Below are 12,674 nucleotides of genomic sequence, written 5' to 3'. Positions count from 1 at the left end.
ACCCTTGTGATTTAGGGCCCTGTGCATCCCAGGTTGTAAATCATTGGCTGGGAGCGGGCTACACATGGAAGGTCAGTTTTCCCCTCCAGAAGTCTTTGCCCCAACATGGCTGCGCTCTCCACCTCATACCATTCTTAATCACATTAAGGAGAATGCCCAAAATATGGCTTCCCTTTTGCTTTTTTCTGATTATTCACGAGGGATGGCTATTGCTGCACTTCCCTGCTGCTTTTATAGGCAGTCTTTTTATTTCTGTGTCAAAAAAACATGTACATAAGAGAACACGCACATTAAAACACTCTGCATTTTTTAGTCCCCTCCCTGCAGACCTGCAATGGTTTATTCAGGGGTGGCCAACTCTCAAGAGACTGCGATCTACTCACAGAGTTAAAAACTGGCAGGGTTCAGGTCAAAGTTGTTGAGCTTTTTTTAGGAAGGAGGTAAAAATGTTGAGCTTTTTTTAGGGAAACCACAGTTGTCAGTTGTTCAGCTTCTTTGGGGGGAGCCAATGATCTACCAGTGATCTACCGCAGACATCCAGTGATCTACCAGTAGATCATGATACACCTGTTGGACATGCCTGATAATCACTTTATCATTTCTTTTATTTAATGAAGAGGTGCTTCCTTTTTCTCCTTTTTTTTTTGGTATGTTAGTGAGTCTCCTGATGTGCACTCTTTCTTATTCATTTAGCCACAGAGACCTATGTACATCTTTCCCCTTCTAGGAGATAGGAAAGAGCTTGCTTTATCCTACATGATGCTTCTGTGAAGCCAGACTGCCTTGGTAGTGCTAATTTCATTCTCTGTTATAAGTTTCCTTCTCCAGTGTCTTAGTGCTGATGCAATACAGAAAGCTCCTTCCTTCCTTCCTTCCTTCCTTCCTTCCTTCCTTCCTTCCTTCCTTCCTTCCTTCCTTCCTTCCTTCCAGAACATTAGGGAACTGGATAAGAAGTGTTAGAATGCACTGCCTAATGTCTTCCTACTCCTCTTGCAGACCACTAAGGGCCATCAATTAGGGTTCTTGTTCATGAATGGAACCTACATATGAAGAGCTGTCTCTCCTCTTCTGACCTCCCCTCACCAAAGCATGGATGCTGGGAGTGAGGCCAAGGGGCACAGCAGACTCTCCAATCTACACAGCTACACCCATGGGAAGCTAATGCCCAAATAGTGTGTTCTTGATCAAAATATCACGTCCCATTGTGGAGGAAGGCATCTGAGCCAAATCTTACGTAGACATGATTCAATCTATGAATAAAAGATGATGGAAGATAAATCATTGTGCAATTTGCTTTTGCTGAACAACAACAAAAACAGAAACCTGTATTTGTGTGTGTGTTTTATCTTGTTTTTCAATTCTGTCAGCAGCAGTGTTATGACAGCAAAATTACAAGCAGTAACAACTGTTAGTCATAGAGGTTTTGAGAAGAATAAAGAAATCTACTGGAATAGTATGCCAAAGTGCTTTCAAAGCTCACTGGCGTTTGATGAAAAAGGAACTTGTTCAAAATACACATCACGTTTCTCTGTCTCTCTCTACCTCTCACACCCTTCATCTTGGCTGACTAAATCTGTTTAAATGCCCACTTCCTGACTGTGACTTTGCTTGGATAGCCCTTTACTTAGGATTGCCCCTAACATCCACGGGGCAAGTGTACACTGGTCTTTTTCTCTTTCTCAGAGATATCCCAGGAAAGGATGGACACAATCTTTGTCAGGGTGAAAGGGTCTATAACCCAGTCTTGCCTTCAAGAGAATGTGCTGACCAAACATGGCCATCTCTGATACATCTACCACTTGCAATGCATGGTTTGTATGTTGATTTGCTCATTCGCAAGCAGGCTCAGACGCAGTTTGGTATATTAACAGAATCCACTGCGGCATTTTCAGTAGCCACTAAAGGAGCATTTTTATTTTTATTCTTAAAGCTGATTAGAAGGTGGGCAGATTGGACCAATGACTCTTCATCAAAAAGAAGAAGAAGAAATCCGGAGTGATTTCTCACAATTGTTTGTCAGCTGATCTGTTTTTGTCCCACACAAGGTGACTATAGCTAAAGATAATAAAACGGCCATGACAAATAACAGTGAGAGACTTTTCAGGCATATCCTCAACACCCATGTCATGTCACGATGCAGCAGGTCTTATATCACCATGGATGTTTGTTCAGGACAGTTTCCTGCTGTTAATACTCAAGAAGAAGCCTTACTTCTTCAACAGGCTTGTGAAGTGTGTTAACTGGGTTGTTTTGCTATATGGACAACATATTTTTATTATGTGAGATCTAGAGAGCCCCAACCCTTGGTGTAAGGTGCTCCTGAGCACACAATGTGGGGTATTCCAGTTCCCACTGATTTCCCCCCTCCAGTCTCACACTATCTTCTGGAGGTCTCCTGACTCTCAAGAGTAGCCTTTCAGGGGGTCCCAAGAGAGTTTAGCCCAAATAAGGAATCAGGAAACCCACATTGTGCAAGCAGAATTTAGCTTGCACGTCTTGGAGTCCAAACCACAGTCTTCTTCTTCTTCTTCTTCTTCTTCTTCTTCTTCTTCTTCTTCTTCTTCTTCTTCTTCTTCTTCTTCTTCTTCTTCTTCTTCTTCTTCTTCTTTTCATTGCTTGGAACCCACTGTGAGCCTATAGAGCTGGGCAGGAAGCAGCTTTTCTTAACTAACTAACTAACTAACTAACTAACTAACTAACTAACCAACCCTGTCCTCCGTTTGCATCCTAATTCTGTTTCTCTACCAGTGGAGTAAATTTGTGATCACCTTTCACAGACATGGAAAGCAATTCTTTTTCTATGCCAACCCTACCACGGCTTGTCACAAATTGATTTGTTGGTGGAATGGGAGCATAGCTTGCTTTGATGAATGGAATGTCACACCATAGATGCCTTGGGTAGTGGAGCCCTATGGAAAAAGAATGGCCTGGCGCGTTTCTATTTTCCCAGTATAGTTGCCACTTCATATTTAAGGAAAATTTACAAGGGATGACATTTCTCCATGATTGACAGCCGTTCAGGAAAGATGTGACTGTGAGTGGCAGTGTCATGATATATGCAAAGATGATTGCAGTTTCTTTTAGAAGGTTCGGTACCATTATAATTTCCATGTGGGTGTTAAAATACATGTTTTATTTCTGTTTAACAGTAAGAAAAGAAATTTAGATGGCTGTTAAGAAAATAACAACTTGCTGTTAGGCCCACAGAAGTATTTAGCTGCACTTTTTGTTCTTGTTGTTGTTGAGAGCACAGTCCAAAATATGTTACTGTCCTATTAATGTGAGGATGATAAACATATGGTCCTCCAGATATCATTAGACTACAACATGCATTGACTCCAGAAAGCATGGCATGGCCAAGGGTAATGGGAGTTGTAGTTTTCTTTCTGTGACTGATATGGCCGTCATGGCCAGAACAACTACAATTATATTGTAAAGTCCCCTGTGATCCTCAGATGAAGGGTGGTATAGATATTTAATATAATAATAATAATAATAATAATAATAATAATAATAATAATAATCTGGTTCTGGGATCTTTCAGAAGGGCTGGTTTAAAAAATTAAATAAGCAACAATAACAAAACAACAATAATAGCAATAGTTGTGTGAAGGGGCAACATGACAGAAAGGGGCTGCAGATTCCATCTGGCAATGTGTGACTCTGTTCTCTGCCTCACCTCTGCAGTCCATGCAACAGAGAAGAAATCTGAGGTGGGGAAGACTACACCCTTCTCTGCCGTGTGGATGGCAGAACAGGGGGAGCCGGAAGCCCTGCCCCATAACCCCTTTCTGCCCTCATGGCCATTTCACAGAACAGCATGTGAAAAGAGCTTTAATTTCCAAAGTAATGTTTAGATATGCCCTAAATTGTCACTGACATTGTTGTGCTGCAGCATGTGTGTTTGTTTGTTTTTTAAATTATTTTCAATACTCTCAGCACAAGTATAGAAATGAAATTGTTATCTAGCTTACCAAAAGGTTGACTCTGTATCCCCCCCTTTTCTTTCTTGTATTTTAAATGTGTTTCTATTGCATTTTGTTTTGCTTTTCAGTGTAAGTGGTCCAGAAAAGGCTTCATACGAACTAGGTGGTGTATTACTGACTGGTATGTAAAATGGAAGGTTTTTTTTTAAAAAGCAATTCGTTTTGTAAAGTTTCTAGTAGAATCAGGAAAGTTTCATTTCCCACCAAGTGGCAAGCACCTTTAGTCGTTGCACATTTTTAAAACATGATTTTGTATATGGGCCATAAATGCTTTAGATTGCAACGTATAATAAAATCAATGGATCCCACTGTGCGGTGATAGATATTGGAATGATCATTTATAGGTTTACCATTTCATTTCCTGCTTTATAATTTCACATTGAACACTAATCTTTAGTCCAAATTTAGATGTAATGGCAAACTACGGTTAGCAGAACCTGACCCTCACAAACCAGGTTCAGACCACTGTTTCGGATGCTAGTTTAATACTTGGTAGTGTTTGATATTTGTAAGAATGTAATATAATGGGCAAGAACAGTCACGCCAATAGATATGACCAGATTCCCCTTTGTCCTCCACTCCAGTGGGGTGGGGGTTCCAGAAGAGATGGGAGGAAGGGTAAGTCCCATTCCCACAAGTGGAAATCAGTTGAGAGTGAGAGCCACAATTGGATCTCGCCCTAGATATTTACGAGTTTAATGCACATACAAATGGAAATGCTCGTGGAGGTCTGCATATAGACCAGGGATATAATGTCAGACTCATTTCAATTGATTTCATTGCTTGTGTTTCAAAATAGAGCTCGTAATCTGCAGTCACTCAAGATCATAGTGCAGTAAGATCAAATGCTTTCCCTCTTGCCTATGTCCTTACTTCTCTTCTCCTCCTTTTGTCACAGTGCCTTTGACTTGGTAAACATCCATCTTTTCCACGATGCTTCCAATTTAGTTGCTTGGGAAACAAGCCCGTCGGTTTACTCAGGAATAAGGCATAAGGCCCTCAGTTATGTACTTGACAGGTAGGTTGTCAACACTCTCCTTTTTAGTTTCTTTTATTGCCCTGCATTTTGCATTGTGTTCCAAATACGAAGTAATTGTCGTTGCTGTGGCTTTGTCTTGAAATGTGGCCAACCTCCAGGGGACTAGAAGAACAGGCAATGAATAAGCACAGAGGATTTATTTATTTTTAATTGCAAACTGTGGAAATGCCAAATATCTAGGGTTGTTACTGAGTTTTACTCGAGAGTAGACCCACTGAAAGCAGTAGACCTAAGTTAGCCATGTTTATTAATTCCAGTGGGTCTACTCACCGAGTAGGTAGTCCTGAGGAGGGCAATAGTATTCCTGAGTAGGACTACCATTGGCTAGAACAGGCATCCCCAAACTGCGGCCCTCCAGATGTTTTGGCCTATAACTCCCATGATCCCTAGCTAACAGGACCAGTGGTCGGGGAAGATGGGAATTGTAGTCCAAAACATCTGGAGGGCCGAAGTTTGGGGATGCCTGGGCTAGAACCTCCAGTCCCAGCAGCAGCTCATCTGATGGGGCGGAGCCACAGCAATAGCTTCCTAGCAGCAGCATCGCCGCTGCAGGGAGGCTTTTGATGCAGCTTTGCCCTACCAGGCAGGTGTGCCAGTCCGGTCCTATGCCTTAACAAACTTACCAGATACCTATTTCATCCCCTCCCCCCGAAAGCCAATGAACTGAGGAACATGTGAGTTGCTAGAAAATTAGGCATAAAGAGAGCATTTATACTGCTTCTGCAGCCCACTTACTGATATAGTTTCCTTGGAAATCCCATTAACTCTAAAGTTGGTGGTTGTGGATTTCTGTCGGCATCCTGTAATATCTTAAATACTTTCAATATATTTTAATCTGTCTTCCATACACCAAGCACTTTTCTGCTTCTTGTTGCCATGCACTGCTATTCTCATTTTATAGGGGTTTAATCGTTTTATTTCTGGTGCTTTATTTGGTATGGTCAAGTGTTTGTTGCCCTGAGAACTCAAGTTGAAGGGTAGTCTGCAAATATCATTACTAATAATAGGTAAGAAACTGAGAGTGGACTGCTAATTTGCTGAAGGCCACCTAGGGCATCTGTGGTTGATCTCTGACGGCTAATTGCATAACCTTTGCATAACTCAAAGTGCAGTGTTAGTGCATATTTGGTTATAACTTAGCTTTGCACATTGGTTCACACTGTAGGCTATATTTCAACCTAGGAAATTGCAATAATTTTTAGAATAGTCTTAGAAACCCTGGTTGCTTTTCCCCTCCCAAAACTTAGAAACCTTCTATAAAGCTTAGTATTAAAGGTAAACTAAATGTTTAGCACTGACCAGTTCTTCCTGCTTTTTCATATCTGCAAGGTGGAGGAGGTTGCTAGCTAGAATGTGTGTGTGTGTGTGTGTGTGTGTGTGTGTGTGTGTGTGTGTGTGAGAGAGAGAGAGAGAGAGAGAGAGAGAGAGAGAGAGAGAGAGAGAATGAGAATTTGGCATGGGGCTTGGATAGTTTACGCGAGTTGTCTGGTAGAAGACTGATGTCCTGCCTTGGCTGGCATGCCCCAACCTCTGTGGTTAAGGAGTCTACAAACGGTTCTTCCGCTCACTCAATCCCAGAACTAGAAATAGACGAGTGTAGTTGTCATTTTTAATTCTAATGGGGGTGGTCTGACTTCAATCGTTTCACCCGTGCGTACTAAATTAACAAAGCAAGAATACTCAGGTTCTCACACCAGTTCAGGCATAGCCAGATCTGTGTTACGTGATCCTGTGGGTGCAACTCTTCCTTAAGAATTTAAGAAGTGCTTTGCAGGCAGAGATTTACATCCACCTGGTCCAGCATTCTTTGCAAAGATCCTAGCAACCAGCAAGCACTAGGTGGTCCACCGGAAATTGGCCTGTAGCCCACATCTGGAGAATGATTGGCTGTCTGTCCTCCCCACCCCCACCCCCATACTGTATGTTATATTATTAAGCTATTGCCCTGACTAGCTAGGCTTCCTTCAGGATAATATTATTCGAGATGAAATAATTATTCATACTTTTTTTCCCATCTGGTATTTATTCCTCCATCTCTTCTTGTGGTCTAAAGGAGCTGACAGAGCTGTAAAGCACTTTTGCATTGTTTTTTAAACTTGCACTGTGTGTTTCCTTTTAGCTCTTTTGGAGACACTTAGACCCCCTCCACAAATGCCTCGGCAAGCGAGAGTGAGGGCTAAACAGTGTTAACCGCGGGTCAAGGATGTCATGGCGGTATATCATTAGAATGTGACAGTGCCAAAACCAGACCCAGCTCTCCTGCCTTTTCAGGAGGAAAAGAAGAAGAAGAAGAAAAACCCTCCATTTTTTAGGTGGCACTACCACTGTGGGGGCTTACATTCACATAGATTGCTCATTTTGAGAAAGCAGCCAGCCGCAGATCCGGACCTCCGTAGTGAAATGATGGGCTGCCCGGCACAAAAGGGGAGTTCTGTAAGAGCAGTGAATAATGGGAAACCCCTTTCATCAGCACTGCTAACCTTTTGGCAGCCACCAGCAAACTCTATTCTGATCTGCTGATTGGGGAGGACAATACACTGGAGCTCACTTTGAATGAATGCTACCACCAACAGTGCCCCCATTCAGAAGGTTTTGGGAACCATCTTGGACCATTGTCTGCCATCACTCCTTCAGACAGTAGGAAAGGGGAAAGTGAGAGTATCTATAGGAAAGAAACTACTTCTTTTCTTGGCTTTTAATCTCCCTTTAAAGCTTCATAGATCTACATTTCCAGCTGAGCTACAGGAGCAATGGCAGTGCCAGATAAACACAGAAGAGAGGAGGTTTTCAAGGCAGGCCTTTAAATCCCCTTATCTGCATGCCCTAATAATGCAGATTTAGTGCTGTTAAAACCAGAGGCTGATAAGTCTTTTCCTCTAAAGCCTTTAAACTGCTAAAGAGCATTTAACAGCCACTGCAGTTCAAGCTTTTCGGGAACAATGCTGAGAAGGAAAAGAGTTTAATGAGCTAAACCCCTCACTGAATGAAACTGAAACATCTTTTCACAGTTGATTTAAGTCGCTGTGGGAGTAAGTGAAGCAGTCCTGTCTGCTAGGCGCATCTTGGCCAGTGTGAACAGCCAGTTAATAGCAGCAATTTATGCAAGACTGAAGTGACCACCATAGGCTGCATTCCCGTCTTAATTATTTGCAAAAAGGAAACAAATGCAAATGAACTTTTAAAGGGGGGGGGGGGAAATAGGGTGGATAAAAAGAGTTGAACCTACCAAAAAGAAGAAGAAAAAGGCACATGTTGTATAAAGTAGTTATAATGTAGTTTAACATTTGGGGGGTTAAAACTGCTGAAAATCATGATCACAGAGAAAAAGCTGGTGCATTGATAAAGAGAATCAAATTTTCCAAAAACAGAGCAGGTGTATAGTGCACCCTTAATTATTTTTTAAAGCTGCTATATATATATAGCTTTACCAGTTGGAAAGCAATTTCAAAGCTTTATGGTAAGAACGGCACCAAACCTCAGAAGCTTCTCATGGAAACGCTTTCCGTCAGGCTCTGTTCTTAAGTTTTTCTGACCAAACAAAAAAACAATTACCCGTTAAATTTTTGAAAGATGCTTTGGAAACAGAATTTGCTCTTCACTAAGTTGCATAGCTACTATTTACAATTCCTAACATTTCCCCCTGAATCGCAGAGAGCTTTTGCTATTTTGAATCAGATCTGTATTCTAGCGGAGAGAGAAGGAACTCAACCAAGACACTTTTCACCCAAGCAAGAACTGAAGGATTTGGGTACATTCAGCAAAAATTATAGTTGCAACCAGGATGCTGAGACACCAGCCAGAGACTGTTCTTGTTGTGCTCTGAAACACCCTGAAGTGACTTAGAGTAGGGGGGTGTCCCCCCCCTTTCGAACATGACAGTGCCCTTCTGTTTTAAAGAAAAGGCGTAGCTTGGTCTAGTTGAACAGAAACATTTTTTTAATTATTTTTACATTACAACTGTGAAATCTTGGCATAAAGCCCTGCTTTGTGACCTTCATTATTTTCTCACAAATATAGTCCATTGTAACATAGCTGAAGTTAATTTGATCAACATTGGGACATTTAACTTTTATGTCCAGTCAAAGGAGCTGTTTCATGCTCATTTTGAGTATTCAAAAGAAATGATTGCCAGAAAAATAATGTTACTATTAACAATTCAAAGCAATTAGTTTCCCAGGGTGAGGAGATGTGAGGCATAGGCTCCACACAGCAATTCTTTGTCATTTTATGGATGCTCATCAGTCAACTGTCACATCTTCTCAAAGGCCCCTCCGATCTAAATGTTTCTCTTTGGGCTTTTCCCAGAACTTGCAGCTGAATGAGAGGAAGAAAAGCCACTTCGTTTCTAGGCAGAGGCAAACCTTGTGTTAAAGATCTGGGTCATTTGACCAATTGGAGGGCCTGGAGTGTTTGTAAATACTCCTTTATTCTTGTTATTTATATTGCTGTTGCTGCTGTTGTTATTATTATTTAAAGCAGGAAAATTGTAACATGAGCAGGCTCTCTTGGCAGAGATTTAAATAAATGGTCAGATATATTTTAGCTTCTAGCCAAAGACACCAACAGTACATGTTTACTCAGGTGCAAGTCCCACAGTGTTCAGTGGGACTTGCTACTTAGCAAATGTGGTTGCATCCTGGATCTACAGATCACTACAATTTTAAAGGGTTTTTTCCCCCAGCACATCAAATAGGATGACAACTTTTAATCAAACTCATTGGGCCATCTCAACTTTTATCTTCTTTGCTTTCCTCCTGCTCCTTTATTTTCATAAGGGTCTAAAATAGGTATACTTTTACCTTATCCCTCAAATAAGGGATTGCTGCCTAGCTATCTTCTTACATTTTGTTTTGTCATCAATGTTTGGTTCCCCCCCCCCAATCTGTTTTCTGTCTTTTACTAGTTCATCTTTATAGGTGCCTGACACCACTGGGCAGAAAGTCATGAATGTTTGTTATTCAGATAGCACAGAGAAACAGAACACAATCCACACACTGGTTTTGTATACTCTGCAAATAGTGCAGTGCATAGAGAAATGCAATCCTAGGCCACGGTTTGAAGAATAATGTGCTTAGCTCCCTGTACCCAACACAGCCAGTTTGTAATATCGGGGGGGGGGGAGAGAGAGACGAATAGCACTGGCCATTAGTAGCTGTAACTCCCTGGGTATTCATTCTTCTTGTATTTAGGTTAGAAACGGGGGTGGAGGATGGGGGGTGCAGTGGGTGCTGGCCGCCCCGGGTGTCACCACTGAGGGGGTTGACAAAATGCCGGGCAGCACTCACCGTGGGGCCTGAAGCATGCCCGAGCCATGCATCTCTCCTGGGCGCACGCAGGCTCCTCACTACCCAAACGGTCCGTCCGCTGCCTCCCCCCCCCCCCCAGTTGTAAGGCGGCCGAGTGGGAGGAGGCAGGCAGACTCCCTATGGGCAGTTCACCCCAGGCGCCCGAGCGGCTTCCTCTGCCGCTGGTTAGAAAGGAAGGATAGTTGTTGCATATTACAATCTCCATGTAAGAAAATGTGAAGCACCAGGCAGTTAATCGAGGGTGTGATTATCATCCTATTGCTGAACTTCTTTGAATTCTTCTTCTTGAACTTGGCATGAGGTATATAACACTGAGATACAATTATGCATCATGGAGTTTTGAATAGTAACTAACTGGCCTCAAAAAACCCTGCTTATCCAGTTACTCCCACCAAAGCTGTTAGTCTGGATCCACAGGACAATCTTAGCACAAAGATTTAGACTTTTGAGTCATAGGATCATTCTTATGAATGAACCGCTTCCCTACAAATCTGAACTGCACATGTTGCCCTTCATGCTAATAGGTGGATCGGGGCATAATTATCTTCATATTCCACACGAATACAATACCAAAATATGTGTTTTAGGATAGGTTTAGAAGTACAAACATTGATGTAAAATTTGTATTGAATTACAAATCTTTGTACGGTTTCTTTAAATAAAAAAATCACAGATGGATGCAAAAATGGGACAGAGTGGACATATTATCTGTCCTAACTAAAAGCATTCTTTCTCCAGGGAAAACAGTTCTCACTTACAGCAGCCTTGCCCATTTCAGTAGGAGTAGAGTTGTGTTTTATTGTAGCAGAATTGACAAGTGCTTATATCATTATACATATCTAACATTGCATTAGGTGAATGTCAGTGTCAGATAAGATCATGGTTTTGTCAATAGAAGGGAAATATCGTTCCAACTAAAGTGAGCCAGTTTTCGAGCTCTAAAAATTGATTTTTATAGCTCTTCTTGTAATCCTTTCCCTGAATTACATATATATTATTGATGTGGTCTTTCTTGCCATCTTAATATCTGCTGACATGGTAATTAATTAAAAATATATAGCTTTTGTTGTTGTTCCTGTGGCACTATATTGAAATTAAAAGTGAACTCGCATATTAGTTAAACGGTGCTGCCAAATGCCCTGAGTATTAAGATGATTACCTAAGCCTCTTGACAACACCTTTCATCTTGTTGTTTGCTATTTGACCTTTTGAATTTTTTTTTGTATTATTAATAGGTTTTGGTTATTGTGTATTTTTTTTTAAAAAAAGCAAGAGGTTCAAGAATATGATAAAGTTGAGCTTTTTAATGTCAGTGTTACAACATTTCAAACGTGTCGGTGAAAGCACTTACATTAGGCCTTTTTCATTTGCTCTTAGATTGTCATCAATTATGTTTCCCCTTTATGTTTCTAGCCAGTCCTTTCTAGATGGGTTCTGCAGGCCATAGTCGCAAGTAGGATTGTTCAGAAGTACAGGGCAAGGTTCTCCTCAGAAATTCAAAGAACTATAGAATGTGAGAAGAGCCCTGGTAGGACAGGCCAAAAACTTGCCTAATCCAGAACCCTGCTTCTTTCTCACAGTGACAAACCAGATTTTTACCGCTGTTACCAGCAAGTGGTCTTCCAGGGTTAGGCACGCCATGATGACTAGTAACCAGTGAAAGCGTTACCCTCCATGAACTTGTCTTATACCCTTTTAAAGCCATGCCTGCTGTTCCTTCCATCTACGGACATGGTAATCTGCCTTACAGTGAGACAGGCCATTGGTCCTTGTCGCTCGGTAATGTCTACTCTGTTTTGCAGAAGCTCTTCAGGGTTTCAAACACACACTCTTAGCACTGAACTAGGGCCTGTACCTGTGGCTCTTTACTTCCAGGCCCTTATTTATTGCTACTCATCGGCCTTTCTCTCTAGAGTAGGGCTATGCCAAAACCTGTCCTCCAACCTCTCGGAGGTTTTCTGTCACTGTGAAAAAGGCACCCATCTTTCTGCCGAGAGAGAGAGAGATGACTTTTGATGGGTGAGAGTTGGGTTAACATTGTCATTGCAAGGTGGCTGGGGTGAATGTCGCCCATGTGTGGTTTTGTTTATTCCATTCAATGTTTCTCGTGCTCTGCAGCCTCCTCAGCTGCCTGCTTTCCTGATCTGAACTTACCTCATGATGTCTTCTCCAGAATCTTCAACAGGAGGCAATGGAGACTAGATACTGAGCTCCTGAGATTGGTGGCCTTAGCTATTTTGGGTGGTATTCTAGTTACATGTCCCATCAGCACAAAGATTCTGCTTTCCCAACAGACGTTTTCGCCCTCTTTTCACACTGTGCGCCCTCCTCAAATCTGCTCCA

At 41.8% G+C, this 12,674-nt stretch overlaps 1 protein-coding gene across 5 annotated transcripts in view; it reads left to right on the top strand.

The window, feature by feature from the left end:
* Nucleotides 1-12,674, top strand: part of INPP5A (inositol polyphosphate-5-phosphatase A) — a 235,040-nt gene that overhangs the window by 130,621 nt on the left and 91,745 nt on the right. For all 5 annotated transcript variants that reach the window (XM_035137835.3, XM_088670395.1, XM_088670393.1 and 2 more), the window contains 2 exons: nt 4,055-4,107; nt 4,885-5,004. In XM_035137835.3, coding sequence (XP_034993726.1) covers nt 4,055-4,107; nt 4,885-5,004 — 173 coding nt within the window. The remainder of the gene's footprint in view (nt 1-4,054; nt 4,108-4,884; nt 5,005-12,674) is intronic.

The sequence above is a fragment of the Zootoca vivipara genome, chromosome 5 (assembly GCF_965207765.1).
Source record: "Zootoca vivipara chromosome 5, rZooViv2.hap1.1, whole genome shotgun sequence".
NCBI lineage: Eukaryota > Metazoa > Chordata > Lepidosauria > Squamata > Lacertidae > Zootoca > Zootoca vivipara.
Note: the sequence above shows the minus strand (reverse complement) of the source record. Positions and strands in the feature narration are given on the sequence as shown.